General features: G+C 36.3%; 1 protein-coding gene across 3 annotated transcripts in view; it reads right to left on the minus strand.

Moving 5' to 3' along the window:
- The window catches only part of FMN2 (formin 2), a 147,655-nt gene that overhangs the window by 84,562 nt on the left and 44,719 nt on the right, over nt 1–18,374 (minus strand). For all 3 annotated transcript variants that reach the window (XM_090135380.1, XM_090135379.1, XM_031592358.2), the window contains 3 exons: nt 16,134–17,998; nt 14,920–15,064; nt 2,525–2,612 (listed from right to left, as the gene is read on the minus strand). In XM_090135380.1, coding sequence (XP_089991506.1) covers nt 2,525–2,612; nt 14,920–15,064; nt 16,134–17,998 — 2,098 coding nt within the window. The remainder of the gene's footprint in view (nt 1–2,524; nt 2,613–14,919; nt 15,065–16,133; nt 17,999–18,374) is intronic.

Consider the following 18,374-nt stretch of genomic DNA (forward strand, 5'->3'; position numbering starts at 1 on the left):
GCAGTTCTACCAGCAGACAATGACATCATCAGCATCAGCATCCAAATTCATTTAGTATGTATTCCAATTGCTTGAGATCTTCCATTAAATGCCATCTGATCACACATACACAGAACATATACTAGTTATTCTAGATTAGTTAAAATATCCAATTTCAAGTTTTCTAAACCATCTTTCATCTTGCAGACAATATTTCACATGTATTTTTCATCTTCAAAAATCAGCAAAAAAACAAACCAAAAACCTTGCAACATATTAAATACATTAGCTTAACTTTCAAGTTATTTTAAGCACTTCATTATGATTAGAACTTGAAACCTTAAGCTTTTTACGTGAATTCATAGCTAGCACAATTATTTTCCCTTCTTTTCCTGTAACATTTTGAAATTTGTCTAAACTAGTAGAAAAATAAAACAGCATAAAAGCAAGGAATCAGTGAATACCACACTGTACTGAAATTTGCTCTTTGTACTTTTCTAAGTCAGTTGAAAAGAAAATAAAACTACTTCTTCAGTTTGTATTAACACTACTTCCACCAAATATAGTTTACAGGGAGTATTAAGAAGAATGCCAGTGAAGAAAGTTAACTGGTACCACAAGTTCTCAAAGTTACACAGTAAAAATCATAAAAGCACAAGAAGGCTACTAAAGCCCTGGGCTAGGGGACAAAGAACACTGATAACAGTTTTCGCTGTATTTATCACGTATTTTGAATCTTAACGTATAAAAAAAGAAATACAACAAGTTCTATATTGCTAATGCAGCTTCTATTTCAATTTTCTCTTTTAATTTTGGTAGCATTTTCTCTTTAGATTATTCAAACTGTAGCAGATAAGCCAGCAAGCTTAAAACTTAAAAAAAAAATAAGAGAATTCTTACTTGTTTAATAAGCAAGTGTACATAAAGGCAAAACTCAATTCATGGGTGTTTAATTTTATAACATCTCACACAAGCTTTATGGTCAGATCACTCAAAATTCTGCACGGAGTTACTGGTACCAGAAACGTGTTTTTTAGTGATTTATCGCTTCTATTTGTCTAACTCCCACTACACTATTTCCCGCTCCTCACCGCTTTTCCTGCGTGCTTATATTAAAAAATAAAGATACCAACACACCAAACCTATTTTTTAAACCATGATCTTCCAACCATTTCCACAAGTCCTTCTATCAGATAAAATTTCTCTCATGTTTGTTCAATTACTTCTGGACAGCAGGAAGTAAGAGTACTATTAAATTCTCCTTTGCAAAAACTATTGGTTTTTAACAACAGCTATTGAAGGGGTGTACAAAATCTGCACATAGCTCTTAGATGATCACATGTACTTCATATTGTAGTAGAATAAAGGTTAAGCATAGTATTGTTTGACCCCTTCAACTACTGACATTCATGCCATGTTATTGCTAGTGTTGCATGTTAAGCAAGCAACTTTTCAATGAACTTGTGTTGGCTTTACCACAGACACAGATGTTAGGCGGACTCCTTTGTTCATAAGGTTCTCATTATTAACTGAAACCAAGTTGAATATTTGACTGAAGGAAAGGACTATATCATTGTTTTCAGATTTTGCTCTATGACTTAACTCAACTACATCTGCCAGCTTTGGAAATACCAAGTACTTCTTGGCGCCAGTACTGGCGCCTTGCTCTATGACTACCATCTTAAGTGCTTCAGTTTGAGGAAGTCTCCTAACCATCAAAACAGTTTAATAAAAACTTAACCTTGTGATTAAGAGTTACTCATTAGCAGACAGAGTGCACTGAAATTTGCTTCTACTTAGGAATAATTTCACGAAGTAAGCAAATCATAGTAAACTGAATGCATGGCTGTCAATATGTAACCTAGAAAGTTCACAAGATGTTTTCATGATTTATGAAGTCTCTGTTATACTTGAAACCACATTTATTTAATAGATAGGCTGGCACTTCACAAGGTAGTTCAATCTGCTTCAAATCTATTTAAAGCCTTTGGGAAACATAAAGGATGCTCTGAATATAAATGCAATTCTACTTTTCACCTTTTTGCACTACTGTCTCTTAGCATAAATGTGATAAGTATTATACTCCTTCCAAAAAATCTCCCATTATAAACAGCTGTTGAAGATGAAATAACTCCAGTTTGAGCTAACCCCCTTAATATGAACTACTTTAGACAGCAAATCAATTAAGTGTTGTAATACACTTCTTTGGATATACTCTTGGGCACTTTGAATTAGAATAAACAACACATCACAGCCCTCTGTGATCAAGGAGTCTAGATTTCACGCCACATAGATAATTGCTGTTCAAAACTATAGGTGGTAATTCTGCAGATAAATGTTCAACATGTCTATTTACTATATTGGAAAATTGAATATGTTACAAAAGTAAAAATAAATGCCATAATCTGCTATTTTCACAGAAGACTAAAAGAAAACTTTTTTTTTTTTTTTTTTTTTTAACATAGGAAAATACAGGAATAAAAATGATTTCCAGATAATTAATGATGCAACTTGAGATAGAATCAACAATATTTATTTCACTTACCATGCTGAATGTCCCTCATGTCTAAGTGAAGGCTAGACATTAATATTCCAACAGCTTGAGATCTTTTGTTACTTAATAACTTGACAACCTGCCAAAATAAAGCCATCTATTAGTATTCACCTGCATGAAAAATGTTAGAATATATTCTGCAATACTAATAACAAATTCAAAAAAATAGTACTCTGAATAATTTATATATACATCAAAAAGTATTATCATTTTTAAGGGTGCTTCAACTCAATATATCTATCACAAGCATAAGTGTAATCTAGCTGAATCTTAAATCTTATTACTATATCTAGTTAATATATATATATAAATAACTAATTTAGTTACTATAAAGTTTCCTTACAGTTTCTGCTTCATTAAGACGCACACTTTCAACTTCACACTGCTCTTACTAAGTGTATGAAACAGGCTGTCATAAAAAAAATTCTATATCCATCTTGGAATTCTTTCGGTTTCCAAAACCACACAATAATTTCCATCTTTGATGTAAGCTAAAACTGAGAATTTGTGTTTTATTTTGAAGTTTGATATTGCAGGTACCAATTTCAATTTTATTAAAAAAACAAACTATGTACATATTGGAAGTTTCTTTAATCAGTTAGAGAATATAAAAAAAATAAGCTTTTCTTTCCCTCAAATAAGCAAAAAAAATGCATTTCTGTACATATTTGCCTTGCAAACATAAAATACTTGTTGCTTTTACGAACTATCTTTCACAAGTATTGTTTCATTACTTGGTACAGTTGAAAACAGTGAGTCCTGAAATAGTAAGTGGTTGCAGGACGAGGGAAAATGGTTTAAGTTGAGGGAGGAGAGATTTAGGTTGGACATCAGGGGGGAATTCTTTACAGAGAGAGTGGTGAGGTACTGGAACAGGCTGCCCAGAGAGGTTGTGGATGCTCCGTCCCTGGAAGTGTTCAAGGCCAGATTGGATGGGGCCCTGGGCAGCCTGGTCTAGCATTAAATGAGAAGGTTGGTGGCCCTGCAGTGGCAGGGGGGTTGGAGCTTCATGATCCTTGAGGTCCCTTCCAACCCTGGCGATTCTGTGATTCTGACAAGTAGCTCTAAGCTATTTGAATTCCGCTGGATATAAAGTTCATGTTACTGAAACAATTAGCAAGTAATTACTGGAAAGGACTCTTATCTGTTAAGTGACGTGAATTTAGATGCAATAGTTTTCTGTATAGGGCTACAGCATCATGCAGATGTAGGAGATTAAATGCTGATCTACTCAGGTTTCTGAGTTTTATGCTATACTACATGCTAAAGAAAAAAATACTGAATTTATAGGAAGAAGAAATCACAGATAATTTGATCTGTAAATTCAAGTTACTTTTACATTTCAGTCAGGTAGTGAATATGCTTTCTCAAGTTACATAGTTTCTATCATTGCGCTGAGAAGCCATATCAATGACAGCCCACTGGAAAACATAATAGTAATTAATGAGTATAAATGAAATTAAAAAAAATATTTTAGCTAAAAAATGTAATCCAGGCCATATCTTAAAATACACTGAAGTATTCCAGAAGATGTTTACAGTTGCTATCACTTTGATTCACTCAAACACTTAAGGGTTTGTAAGTTGATGGCTGAGCACTAGATGAAGAAAAGCAAAATTCTGAACTAGAACTGCTTAGAAATGGAAGCTTGATAAATTCACAAATGCTTGCAGAAAGAGTTTTCTGAGGATGTGGTTGGCTGGCCAATTTATTTATTTTTATTTTTCCTTGTGCCTTTGTAACCATCAGTGTGTCAAGTATTTCTCTTTCCTCATAAATTTCTAACTTCACTACAGTGAAGTGAAAATCTTGCATCCTGCTCATTAAGTAAAAAAGCTTGGGATTACAGACCAGATGCAGCATTATCACTGTTCACATGGTTAAAGACCAGCTGTCAGTGTCATCTGTCAGAAGCTAGCAAGTACTCATTCAATTATAAAACACACAATGCATTAGTGTTAAACACTGAAGTCAAATGTACTGAATTCAAAATTTTACAGAAAAGATACAGGAGATCTTTTACAGAAGATAATTATTTCTGAATTCAAAAGGAAAAACTATGAAAATTATGATAATATAACTGGGATACTGCACACTGTCATTATAACAGGCTATAATTGCTCTAATTATTTCCTATTTAGGAGCATAGATATTTAAGCATAGAACTGAGATCTACTCAGGTTTCTGAATTTTATGCTATACTACATGCTAAAGAAAAAAAATATTGAATTTGTAGAAAGAAGAAAACACAGACAATTTGATCTGTAAATTCAATCAGGTAGTGAATATGCTTTTTCAAGTTACGTAGTCTCTATCATTGTGCTGAGATGCAATATTAACTACAGCCCACTGGAAAACTGGAAGCTAGAACAACCAACCTGAGACTTCCTGTAGAGATAAACTATTATTTGAAGTCTTTTCTTGGAACTCTCCAACTTTTAATAACGTCAGTACCCCATAAGCTACTATATTACATTCAAATGTAAAAACACTATTTTACTACCCATCAGCAATCTAAATCTGAGAGCTACCAAGAACAGGGCTACAAATATAGCACAGGAACCAAAACTAGAGTGCAAAAATAGCCACTAGATGAATTAAGTATGTGTTTGTGGTACAGACTAGAACAAACTTTTTTTTCTTTTTAGGGGACATCAGTGTTAGAGATTTTCTGAGCCTGAGTCATATGCTCTAGTAGTCACCTGATCTAAAAGTTCACAGGAAAAATAAATGGTTTTTTCTTAAAGGGAGCTGATGAATAAGAGACTGACTTGATTTGCCAGTGATCAGAAGAAAAAAAACCTGTCCCTGTGTACAATGAGTAATTATTTCTACCAAAATTCTGAACTTCAAGGACATCGGGAGTACTAAAAGAGCATCACCGTCAAGTAAATGGGGGTGCAGAAAAGGAAGAGAAAGTGTGGTTGTATAGCAACTATCAGTTTTGTCTGGCTTTATTTAAAATGTAGGTTTTATGTCAGTTTTCATACTCATCTTTACTCATTCTTTCTTCCTAATTTGAGTAAATTGCATGAAAACTATATCTTCTTCCAATAGAATGCTGTAACAATACGACACTAATTCAGAAAATATGAATATTAACATAAGTGCCTAAAGCAATTCCCACATTTAAAAACAAAACAAAATAAATCAGCAACATAGTCTAGGCCTACAGTCCACAGGCTAGTGACACCATTTAGAGACAAAGCAACAAAAGACTTATAAATTAATCTTTACAAGATCTAAAATCTCAGACGACACACATCTCCTTTTTAGTCTGGACCCTGGAACTTCGCTTTAAAGAAATTTAAAAAAAATTAAGCAGGAGATTTTCTCTGAAGCCTAAAGTCTAGCACAAACTTTTTAGTTGTTGAGTGGTCTTCATTGTTAAGCAGTAAACAAACTACATGCCAAATTTGCTCCTGATTGGTTAAAACAGCAATAAAAAAGTCAAGAAGATACTTAATGAAAGGTAATGCAAGACACATGACTGATGAGAACCCTGAACTAAAAATACAAAAGATCCCCTTTTCCCCAGAAAAATATTTATTTAATGCACAGAATTCTTCAATGGCTCTCATTCTCTGGTTCTGATTTTGATTGCTAGCATTAAGCGAAATTATTCTGTTGGATCTCAGTGGCTTAGAAAAACTACTGTATTACAAAAAGTCATAAGCAGGAAAGCCACTGTACAAATGCTTGTAGCTTTTACAGAGAGGATGCAGAAATACCAAAGTTCCAAACAAGATCTTAGGAGATTGCATCATGGCAGTAATGCAGGAATCTTGATCTGGTGTTGCAACAACAATTCTTTCCTGTGGATTCCAGCATATTCCAATTATAAAATACATGATCAAAGAATTGTACCATATCTGTTACATGGATATCCTTGCCTTCTTACAGAACAATATGAGAGTATTCCCACAAAAGCTTGTTAGTTTTTTTATTTATTTTATTTAAGATAAAGCCAAAAATTAGTTCTGGCTAGCAGTAGTGTGAAAGGAAAAACACACACTACAACTAGTGAGGATATTTCGCTGTAGCAGGAGATAAAGTATTTCTACTTCATATTTACAAAACGAAATAATAACATCCAGTTCTGACTGCCTAACAGCCTACCTGTGCTGATGGGACATGTTGACTTAAATCAACTCAATTTTTAGCACTTTAGATGAAAAATTACTCAGATTGCTTAGATTCAGATATGCATTAATAAGCGAGATAAACATTCTAATCCTCAAAAGGAGACAAAAATATTTAATTATTCATCATTAAATTAATTGTAATAACTTTTCTAAAGATTAGAGTGGGAAATGGAAATAAAAATAAAGTTTAAATTCTTTAGCTTAAAAATAGATCACAAGAAATATATTTTTTTATATTGCTTAAAGCTATTTGATAGTTTATCTGATTGATATATACCACAATTATATCTAGTTCTTTCAGCATCTGAAGGACATGGGCACCTAAAAGTTTCATTTCTAAATTTATAGCTATTGTAATTTGTAGCTGTTTTAAATTTGTATTCTGTTTGTAATCATGAAAACATCTCTGCAAGTTGGTTAGTAACACAAGTGAATGGTCAGGGTCTACAATATAACCTTCTTTAAAAAATGGAAATCCATAAGCTAAAATTTTCTTGGTAAACGCACATAAAAAGTGAAACTTTTGTGTATGTTCTACAATGAACTAACACTTCCTTTTTAGCAGGTGATCAGAATGACTACCCAAACAACCTTGTCATTTTAGGAATTATACAAATCTTTTGAATAGTCTTCAAAAGATACTGCATGCCCAAATAGATTTGAAATTAATATTTTTAAATGTTTTATTTGAAGTTAACAGATGAAATCAGGAAGACAAATAGAAAGTTAGAGAAAAAAAGGGGCAGGTCAAACAATGTAAAAAGCCTGCAGAATAAAATCTGCAATGTTACCATCTTATAAGACAACACATGGTTACAGTCAGAAACATGATATTTGGAGTACTCACTCCAAATGAGCCCTTTTGGTTGCAGCTGCCTCCTTTTCTTTACAACTTTTCTGTTCTTGCTGTTTGTACTCATCACCACTAAGCAAAAACTGCATTATCCTCTAATTTGATGGTTAGACTAGATGATCTTGTAGGTCCTTCCCAACCTTGTGATTCTATGATTCTCCAAATCATCAGCAGCAAAGCATCCTGTCCACAGCAGAGGGGTTGTGAACTAGATGATTGAGAACTGACTGACTGGCAGAGGGTTGTTATCAGCACAGAGTCTGGTTGGAGGACTAACTAGTGGTGTTCCCTAGGGATTGGTGCTGGGTCTGGTGTTGTTCAACATCTTCAACAACAACCTGAATGAAGGGACAGAGTCTACCTTGCTGATGATACAGAACTGGGAGGAGTGACTGACACATAAGAAGGCTGTGCTACTATTCAACAAGAACTGGACAGACTGGAGAGTTGGGCAGTGAGGAACCTGATGAGGTTTAACAAGAGCAAGTGTAGAGTCTTGCACCTGGAAGGAATAACCATATCCATCTGTACAGGAGAGGAGCTCTGTGGAGAAGGACCTAAGTATTCTCGTAGACAGCAAGTTGGCCATGAACCAGCACTGTTTCCTTGTGGCCAAGAAAGCCAATGGAATCCTGGGATACATTAAAAAAGAACGTGGTCAAGGGAGGTTATCCTCCCCCTTCTACTCTACCCTGGTGAGGTACATCTGCAGTGTCCTGTTCTGGGCTCCCCAGTTCAGAAAAGACAGGCATCTCTTAAAAGGAGTCCAGCAGAGGGTCACAAAGATGATAAATATACAGGATCATCTTCCATCTGAGGAAAGACTGAGTAACCTATGTCTATTCAGCCTAGAGAAAAGACGACTGAGGGGGGGGGTCTGATTAACATTTATAAATATCTGATGGGAGGTGGAAGGCAAATGAATGAGGCCAGGCTCTTCTCAGTGGTGCAAAGCAATAGGACAGGGGCCTAAAACATGAACAAAGGAAGTTCAATGCAAACATGTGGAAGAACTTCTTTACAGTAAGGGTGAAGGAACACTGGAACAGAATGCCCAGAGGAATTGTGGAGGCTCCTATGGGGGTATTCAAGACCTGTCTCTGGATGCCTGCCTGTTTGACCTATCATAAGGTACCTGCTTGAGAGGGGGGTTGGTCTTGATCTCTTGAGGTCCCCTTCAACCCCTGCAATTCTGTGATCTTTAAGTACCCTTCTGATCTAAGTCATTCTATAATTCAATGGAAATCACTATGTCTCCTATGTCTCTTAAGTATTTTTGAACTTCATTACAAATTAAAAATAGTAAAAACTTGATTTTCATGTTGGCACTAAAACTTTGTTTAACTCATAAGTCATTACAGATAGAAATACAGTTAGGGATATTCACAAAAATTGAATGCTATTTTAAAATATTAAATCATCATGATCAGTACTAATCTTTTTTCTTTTTTTTTTTTTTTTTTTTTTTTTTTTTTAGGTGTAACACACTCAATCCATATGTACATCTAATTCTGAAGTAATTCGAGTTCAGATGTAAAATCTATTGTACTACATAGCTTTCCTTCTTGCACTCTCAGCTGAAAAAAGGCAGGTCGGCAGACAGAAGAAGAAATGCATATTGTTTTGTGTTCCATTCCTTTCTTTTTCCCTTGATGGCATCTGACACTAAAACATCCAACACGCCAAGAAGCATCATCATCCTCCCAGACATTCAAGAGAGAGATGGAAAACGTAGTATTTGAAAGATCTAAAAGTGCTTCCTGGAGAAACATACAATTGCCAATCTCCCTGGAGAGGTGTCCATAACTCAACTCAGTTTCTGGCACTGCAAGAGTTATGCACAGACCAAAGGTAGCAGCTATCTTTCAAGATTCAAGATCTGGGTTATATTTGTGCAGCTTTCAGTTGTACAGCTGCTGGAACTCACTCACTACAGCCCAAATCCTTTTTTTCCCCTTTTACTTGAGCAAACTTGAAGTACAGCCTTCCCCTACAAAGTCTTCCACTGCATAAAGGAACAGAATGAGGCCATTATCTGAATGGCTTCTCTGAAGACACCGAAGAAATGACAACTCTCAATTCTCAACTTGACATAATCCATAAGATCTTAAGCAGCAGGAGCTAAAATTCAGTACTCATGATGATATGCATACAAAGTAGAGAAACTTCCAAAGCTCTTTGGTCACAAGATGAGATTACAAGATTGTCAGACGTCAAACTCAGATTTGTTTATTAAACCTACAAATATATGATCTGAATAAAAGTAGTAAGAGGAAGAAAAAATAAAAAAATGCATGTAGATAAATGATATCATTACCCTGGGAAGTCTGAACAGGTAGAGGGATTTGATACATGGTCAAGTTGCGTTTACAAAAAAGAATTCTGAAGTTAATACAAGAATAAAACAAATAGTAAAGAAAACACACAACAAGTTGTATAAAGAACAGAGTGAAAAGTAAAAAGCAAAAATCATTCAAAGAGCCTCTCATAAAAAATTATTCTTACAAGCAAAACAAATGAGATATTAAAATTTAATAAAGAACTTCAGGACATCATTAATAGTGCATAAATAAAAATTATGTTTCAGAAAACTCAAAAATTTCTGACAGTGAGGGAAGCAGTACTCCAACTCTGTCTGAAAAGTTCACAAGAGAGCAAGAAACAGTTGCTACATAGCTAAGAGATCATTAAACGTGGATACAGAAAACTTCTTAATACAGTGCCTCATCTATTTGCAGAGGAAACCAATTCTCCTTTTTGGAATATTATTTTTCCCTTGATGTCCTTCCTCATTAATGAATAAATGTGAATAATCTTTTATCTGGTAACTCAATATGACATTAACTGTATTTACCAATTTATACTCATTTTATGTGGCATTTCATTCCTAGTATTCTATTATCATGGCATTTTTGTGTTCAACTTAGAAATTCAAAAATGCTGGAATCATTAGCAAAATACTTATTGATCCATCTTGTTTGCATCAAGGCTTCTGAAACAAAATTAAACTTAAATAACCTATTGTTTATTTTCTGGAGTGGAAGTGAAAGATTAAAATCTTAATTTCAATAGATTAATAGTAGATGTTCCATATGAGAATATCTTTAACATTTTTCTTTCATTTACATGATAGATTATAAACATATGGTGTGCTCTTGAAAAGTTCTCTGCAGTTAAATGTATATTACTTTCCAAAAGAAAAAAAAAAAAGATCAGCAAGATTTCTAAGATGGTGGTTCGAGAGCTAGGAAAGTAATCTACGCAACTCAATTCAGTCCCTTCTGTCAACATGTTGTGCTGATAGTGATATTAAGATTTTCTGAATGTATACTATTTTTCTACATAATCCATTTTTTCTAGGAATCCACACTAGCCAGTGTTCTTCACACAGAAGAACATTGTAAGTTTTAAACATTGTATTAGTATTATCATTAGTATTTGGCCTCAAATCAGTCAGTCAAGAGATTGTTTTTCTTCACTAAACATACTTTTTTGAAGTGCTGCAAAAACCAATAAAAGCATTTTTACTCAGGTAACAGTTTCATTTACTAAGTAGCCAAAGATCATCATTACCAAATGTACTCATAACACACACTCTGCAGAAGGGAAAGAGCCTATGAAAAATAGTATCCATTAATGTAAAAAAAAAAAAAAAAATCAAGATTGTAACTACATGACATGGCTGAACAAGACACTCCAAAAAAATCAAGTTTTCATCCACTGATTGGGTCAAATGCTATACGTTTGATGGAGTTAACTACTTGCTGACACCCATACTGACACCCCTCCAGGTTCACAATGGGTTTCAGAGAGAAATTACTTGCGATAGAGTAAGAGATGACATGAATCAGACCTGATATATTCTATATTTCCACCTGTCAGATTTCATTCCTTCATTCCCATCTCAGTTATTCACCTTAACTGCCTCATGTTCCCTACTTTCCAATCTACCATTACAAGATTAGAAAAGAAGTCTTCAGAGTTATACTTGCAGTCTCTTCTGAGCAACACAAACTGGTATTGCATATAGCCTGAGTGGCAAAATTTGAGGAACACTTTACAGAGCTAACAGAAGACATGTTTGATAAAAATTTTTCACAATTCAAGTGCTCAAAGCTATGTAGACATGAGCAAAAACAGACTTTGTATTCTTTTTTAAAACAGGCAAAATAAGTTGACACCCAACATGTGAAAGAAAAGCATCAAAAACTCAACAAAATTTGCAGCCTAAAGAGCTAACTTTTGGCAAAGTTATAACAACATGGACTTATAACGAAAGCCAGATCACTTTAATATGCAGTAATGGCAGCTCCACCTATAATATATCCCATAAAAGACTTTCTTTGAAGATTAAGTAGGCATTCTCATTGAGCGAGTCTGCACACATTTACAGCAGCTGAGAATTTGACATATAGGTATTATCAGAGAAAAGTAAGTCACAGCTTTTTTCATAGCACCAAATAAGAGACAGTAAGAGTAAAATCAATTGCATTCATAAATAATATTAACCATTTTTTTTTCCTTTTTTATTGTGGTAGGATGGATTTTAATGTGGCCTTCACCCAGTGCTAGGTGCAAAACTATATTTTTTAAAAAATTGTTAATTTATATTTTCTTCAGGTACTTGCAGATGGGGGAAAAAAAAGTTAGAAACAATACTTGGCTAGGGCAAAATTAACTCTATCTGTAACTCAAAAAGAAAGTAAACAAAATCCAAACCTCCACAGTAATGCAGATAAATTTATCACTTTAGAAGGTGATTCCATAAATATTTGTAAATGGTAACAAGTCTATATAAGCGTACACAAGTAAATAGGTGCATATACTGTATGCTATATAGCATAAATAACAGTGTGCAGAACAGCAGTTTACTGCAAAATAAATATTTCACTTACTAAACCAACCCCAAACGATCAAATTTTTCTTCAGATTAGCTCAAATCTTTTCTCCCCTCAATGTGGCCTTCTCTGTAAATATATTTTTATTTCAGCTTACAATAAAAACACTTATTAAAATCAGATGTTTACATAGAGTACCAAATATTTTATGCCTTTGAAAGTTATCTGGATATTTTTATCTGACAACTACTTCCACTTTAAGCTAGCATTTTGCATCCAATATTTAAAAGAAATTCATCCATAAGGAGGAAAAACAATTGCCAAACTAGAAATATTCTGGAGAGAAGCACAGTAAGCTTTACAGATCCTACTTTACAGTGTTCTCCTGCAGCTCAACAGGTGACAGAACACATCTGCTTTGCATAACACATCCCAGTAAAAATCACTACAGAAACACCATTTCTAAGATCTTTACAATACCCATAACTATCATAGAATCCACGCAAGTCAGTAACCACTTAAACAGCACTTGGTGCTTTCTATAAAAACATACTTGTGGAATTACAGCCATGCTTTCTCCAAAGAACCGCTTCTTCTGCTAAATATGGATGGACTTCATTACCAAAGTGTTTACAGCAGTACAAATGAAGAGCATTTCAGAATGCAGGCCTGCGTTCCAAACTACTTAGTATGTACGTAGACCATACTTTGTGTTCTGCTTTAATTTTCCTCTTCAATGCTTTGAAAAGCCCATACTCTAGTCACACACAAACACTGAACTTAGTCATCTGCAACACATGCCAGCTGAAACTGTAGTTCTAATGAAGGCCTCTGATGCCTGCTTGTTTTGTTTTTAGCACATTGGGTTATCTATTGGCTGATCTCTTTCCCTCAGGTACTATCACACAACAACTCAGGCTTCTCCATCAGGAAATTTCTCTTTCTTTGACAGAGCATTTGTTTGGATGGAGAAAGAGAAGAACACAAGATTCTCTTTTGTCAATTTAAGTGGCCCACATGAATATTTAACCTAAAATATGGCAGCCACTTAGATTTCCTTAAATTCTGTGTGAAAATTTCTGCCATGTACAACTTATTTTCAAGTTAAGAACAATCAGTCAGTCATTTTCAGTTAATTTTATATACAATTTATTTACTATCAAGTATTTTTCATTAAAAAAAATGTACTGCTAGTATTAAAATCCCCATGCAATGTTTACTTATAACTTCTGTCTACTTCTGTTTATGCCACAGAATTAAACAATCATGATTTCTGCTCTGCTTAGAGACTTGCACCACTGAACCTCAAAAAATGTGAGTTGAGTAACTGTTTATAGAGAAACCATCAAGTATAGTTTGGAACTGCAGAGATGTGTTGTGGGACAGCAAGACAGCAGCAGTACTGTTACCTTTACACCTATCCCAGTTCATACTATCTTTTGCAATGCACAGGTGTGTAGCTGCCCTATCCTGCCCATCCATCCAGATAAAGATCTTATCCCAGCACCCTACCATAACCATTTGAGTTTCAATACTTTTTCTATTGCCTGCAGCAGGTTGCTAGCACAGTAAAACAGTATGTGACAGGGAATGTATCCATGACTACTAGTTGTAGAAGTCATATTCAAGCATGAAAACGTCACTGCACACCCAACGTGGAAATAAAATCTTGTACAGTGGTGAAGTGTTGTTTTTTTCTTTTAAGAAAAAAAGGGAGAACATCCCAATATTGAGTTCAGAAAAGTGGAATAGTGATGATAAAAATGAGAGATAGAACAAGAATTTTAAACATGGTTTAGCATTATACAGAATAACAGTAATAAATATCTCCTCTATTGCCTGAAATTTTAATTGTGAATTAATTACCAATCACATCACCAAAATTTAGTCATGCATTTCAAACCCAAGAAGGTTAGAGCCTCTATCTTGTCAAGTACATATTCAGATTCATTTCTTTTACCCCAAGTTTTAAATTGTACATTTAATATATGCTGTGGGTTTTTTGACCCCTATTTCAAAAAATCAGTGAGATTATTATTATATTTTCCTGACTGTGTTTTTCATTTTTAGTATGCATAAGCTTTATATTCACTATATATATAAACACACTATAAACTTAGAACTATTATTGCTGGTATAACATCAGGAATTAGATTCTTAAATATCACTTTCTCCTGAAATCATGGTAATTCACATTTATTTCTTTCATTTATAAAATCCTTTACAATAATGTAAGTGCTCATTTAAGTATTACATATGTGGAGTCAATTTCAAGCATCATATCTATATAATTTTATATATAAAGTGGATAAAGCAAAGTTTAAAATACATATATATGTGTATATGTTCAAAACAATTAATTAAGCAAAAAAATCATTCTTCAACAGACAGCATTAGAAAGCACCCTACATTTTTTTTCTTCTATTTCTATATAGCATATATATGTGGTAAAATTTTCGAACAACAACAACAAAAAAACTCAGCTGTATGCAAAAATCTTTTTTGTAAAAGCCAGCCTAGAAAATATCTGAAATTAAATGGATTACTCACTTGTTTGGTCTTTGTTTTTGTAATGGTGTCCGAAATAGGTTTCTTCCTCTCTTTAACAGCTGTTTTAGAAAATAGTTCTTCAAATTCATGATAATCTATGGAAGGCTCTTCAATTTTTTCCCACACAAGTGAAGCACTAGAATCTCTAAAGTTAAGCAAAAGACCTATGTAGGGCAGTGTCAAACTAAAATCATAAATGGCGGAATGAAGAAAATAAGATAGCAGCAGTTTACAAGTTGTTGCCTAACTTTTACCAGCAGCATTTTGATAAGATATGTTATTCACTCTCCCCAATACCTTTTTTCTTTATTCACACAGGAAATTTGTCAGACTTGTTTATACTTTCCACTTCACATACACAGGAATATAAATAGGTTATAAAATACACAGGCATGCACACAAAGAGAAGTAAAAATATACAGCTATCTGCAGACCACGTGTTTGACAGTGGCAAGAAGAAACTGAAGACAGAAGATGTTAAAAAGAAGAAGAAATAGTTGAAAAATTGTCTGTACTCCGAGAGAAAGAAAACAGTTTTTTCATGATGAAGAGTTATACTTTACAAACAAATGAAAACCATCAACAACCAAACCTGAGTATTTCAGTATCACATCAACTGATAAGAGCTACAAGATAAGAGCTACATTTACACAGCCATGCTACAAAAAACAAAAACAAAAAACAAAAAACAAAAAACAAAAAACAAAAAAACACCCACCACAACCTGTGGTTTGACTCTGTCTGCTAGGTGTACAAAGTGAAGAAAGGTTTCTAGGTCACAAGACAAAGAAAAGAGAAAAATAGGAATTGTTCGATATACATCCATCTGGAGGAAAGACACTAGCAAAGTTCATTCACTCTTGCTCATGAGAAAGATCAACTCTATCTTGAAAGCTGAGTGGGAAAATCACAAATACAATGCTAAAAAAACAATTAATGGAAAGGTTAGTGGCATACAACCACCCTAGGACTTCTGATTAAGATATGATATGCAACTCCACAGGACAGCTGAAAACACTGCCCTCAGTGAGTTTTCTGGAGTAAATAATATTACTCAGAATTTGTGTGCTTATAAATGGAATAGACACTCTATTTAATTACCCAACTTGCTCTAAGTCTCTCTTAAAGATCTGCATAGCAGTAAATAAATCTTTTTGCTCATAACATGATGCTATGAAGACAGCAAAAACACACTTCACAACTATATAGCTTACCTTTTACTGTGGAGCTGAATTCTTGTCCAATAAAGAGGCTTCATTGGTCGAGAAGGCTCTATCACATGCTTCCTGCTCCCTTTCTCCTGATTCATACCCATTGCAAATAAACCAGATGGTAATGGTGGAGGAAGAAATCCACCAACTTGTGGAACTGCTGTATAGGCACTGCCTTGAGCTGGTGGTGGAAGGGGTGCCGCTTCTCCAGGCAAAGGTGGTGGGGCTGCAGGTGGCACCCCCCACCCAGGTAGAGGAGGTGGCGGAGGAGGGACTCCTGCACCAGGTAGAGGTGGTGGCGGAGGAGGGACTCCTGCACCAGGTAGAGGAGGCGGCGGAGGAGGGACTCCTGCACCAGGTAGAGGAGGCGGCGGAGGAGGGACTCCTGCACCAGGTAGAGGAGGTGGCGGAGGAGGGACTCCTGCACCAGGTAGAGGAGGTGGCGGAGGAGGGACTCCTGCACCAGGTAGAGGTGGCGGCGGAGGAGGGACTCCTGCACCAGGTAGAGGTGGCGGCGGAGGAGGGACTCCTGCACCAGGTAGAGGAGGTGGCGGAGGAGGGACTCCTGCACCAGGTAGAGGAGGTGGCGGAGGAGGTGGCGGAGGAGGGACTCCTGCACCAGGTAGAGGAGGTGGCGGAGGAGGCAGGACTCCTGCACTGGGTAGAGGTGGTGGCGGAGGAGGTTGTGGTAAAGGGGCACCTGCACCAGGTAGAGGAGGTGGTGGTGGAGGAGGAAATGGTGGGATGGCCCCTCCAGGCAGAGGTGGAGGAAGTGGTGGCACTCCCACTCCAGATAGAGTTGGTGCTGTGGGTGGAGGTGGCATTCCCAGGCAAGGCAGAGGAGGAGGTGGGGGAGGGATACCAGCTGCAGATAAAGGTGGCGGTGGTGCGATGCCCCAACCAGAAGGAGGAAGTGGGACTCCTGCTCCTGGCAGAGGTGGTGGTTGAGGTGGTGGTGGAACTCCAGTGCATGGGAGAGAGAGAGCTGAAGACAACACTGGTATCTCCCCACTTGGCAAAGGAGGAGGAGGAGGAGGTGGTGGTTGTAGCAACAGCTGCTGGGGTGCTATCGTTACACCAGGCAAAGAGTGGTCCAGGTGTGGCATTGCTGGGCCAGCAAAAGGCAGAGGGAGTCCTGAGCTAGGCAAGGGTGGTGGGAGTGGCACTCCTGCCACGGGTATGGGAGCAGTGACAGAAGAGCCACGTTCCCCAGGTACAGGAGCAGCAAGTTCAGTGGCCGATAGTGATGAAGGGATGCTACATGTGGGCTCTGGGGGTAAAGAAAGGAAATGTTCACTACAAGTCACATTTGTAATACCTGTTGATTGATGAGGAGCAGAAAATTCAGTCTCGCCTTCAATTGCAAGGGACAAATTAGCTTTGGGTCCTGGAAGAGGTGAATGTAAAGCAGTCTGTACTGATTGGCTTGAATCCAGCGGCACCGAGATTAACTTCGGTGACAGAATTAAGGAGATTTCAGAACAAAATGTAGGCTGTAATTCTAGAGCTGGCAATTTCTCAGATGGCTCTTCACCTTTGCCACTTTCCAAGTTCAGTGGTGAAGGAGGCAGTGGCAGTGCATTGGCTGAAGGCATTCTGTGTAGTGAATAATCTTCTGTTGGTGACGTTTGTACAGATCTTGCTTGTGACACAGTTCTGGGCACAGCCTCCGTTTGAAGTGTCACACTACTGAATTCCCTGGAGGCAGTATGCACATGCTCGTGTTCCTGCTCCCTCTCAGTAGTCTGTATTTCTGTAGCAGGGAACTGTTTCTCTAGTTCTGCAATTTTAGTCCTCAGATCCTCAATAGTTTGCTCAAGCTGCTGGATGACACTGGCACGCTCCTCAGATTTCACTTCCAAATCATCCTTTAAGAGAAAAGGAACATATAATAAACACAAACAAGATAATATTTGTTACTATTACACATAAAAGATTTTGACAAATAATATTGGTATTCCAGAGCTTCAGAGTTGACAAGCCTTTAAAAACAAGTATCATTTTGAATAGATCTATCTTACAGCGGAAGAAAACGGTTTAGGAAAATGACTTGCTTCATTATGAAACTACCTTCATCAGCATGAGTGTGTCACGCTGATTACAGTTGGCAAAAGCAAAATTCCAGAAACATCTCTCTCCCCCTCATACCCTAACCAAGAAAACAATCAACCATTGAGTACAATTGCTTTAAGCGCGTGTGTACACATTGATACACACCTAGTATGGTGGGAAGGGCACTGCAAC

The sequence above is a fragment of the Phasianus colchicus genome, chromosome 2, assembly GCF_987193195.1.
Source record: "Phasianus colchicus chromosome 2, bPhaCol1.hap1.1, whole genome shotgun sequence".
NCBI lineage: Eukaryota > Metazoa > Chordata > Aves > Galliformes > Phasianidae > Phasianus > Phasianus colchicus.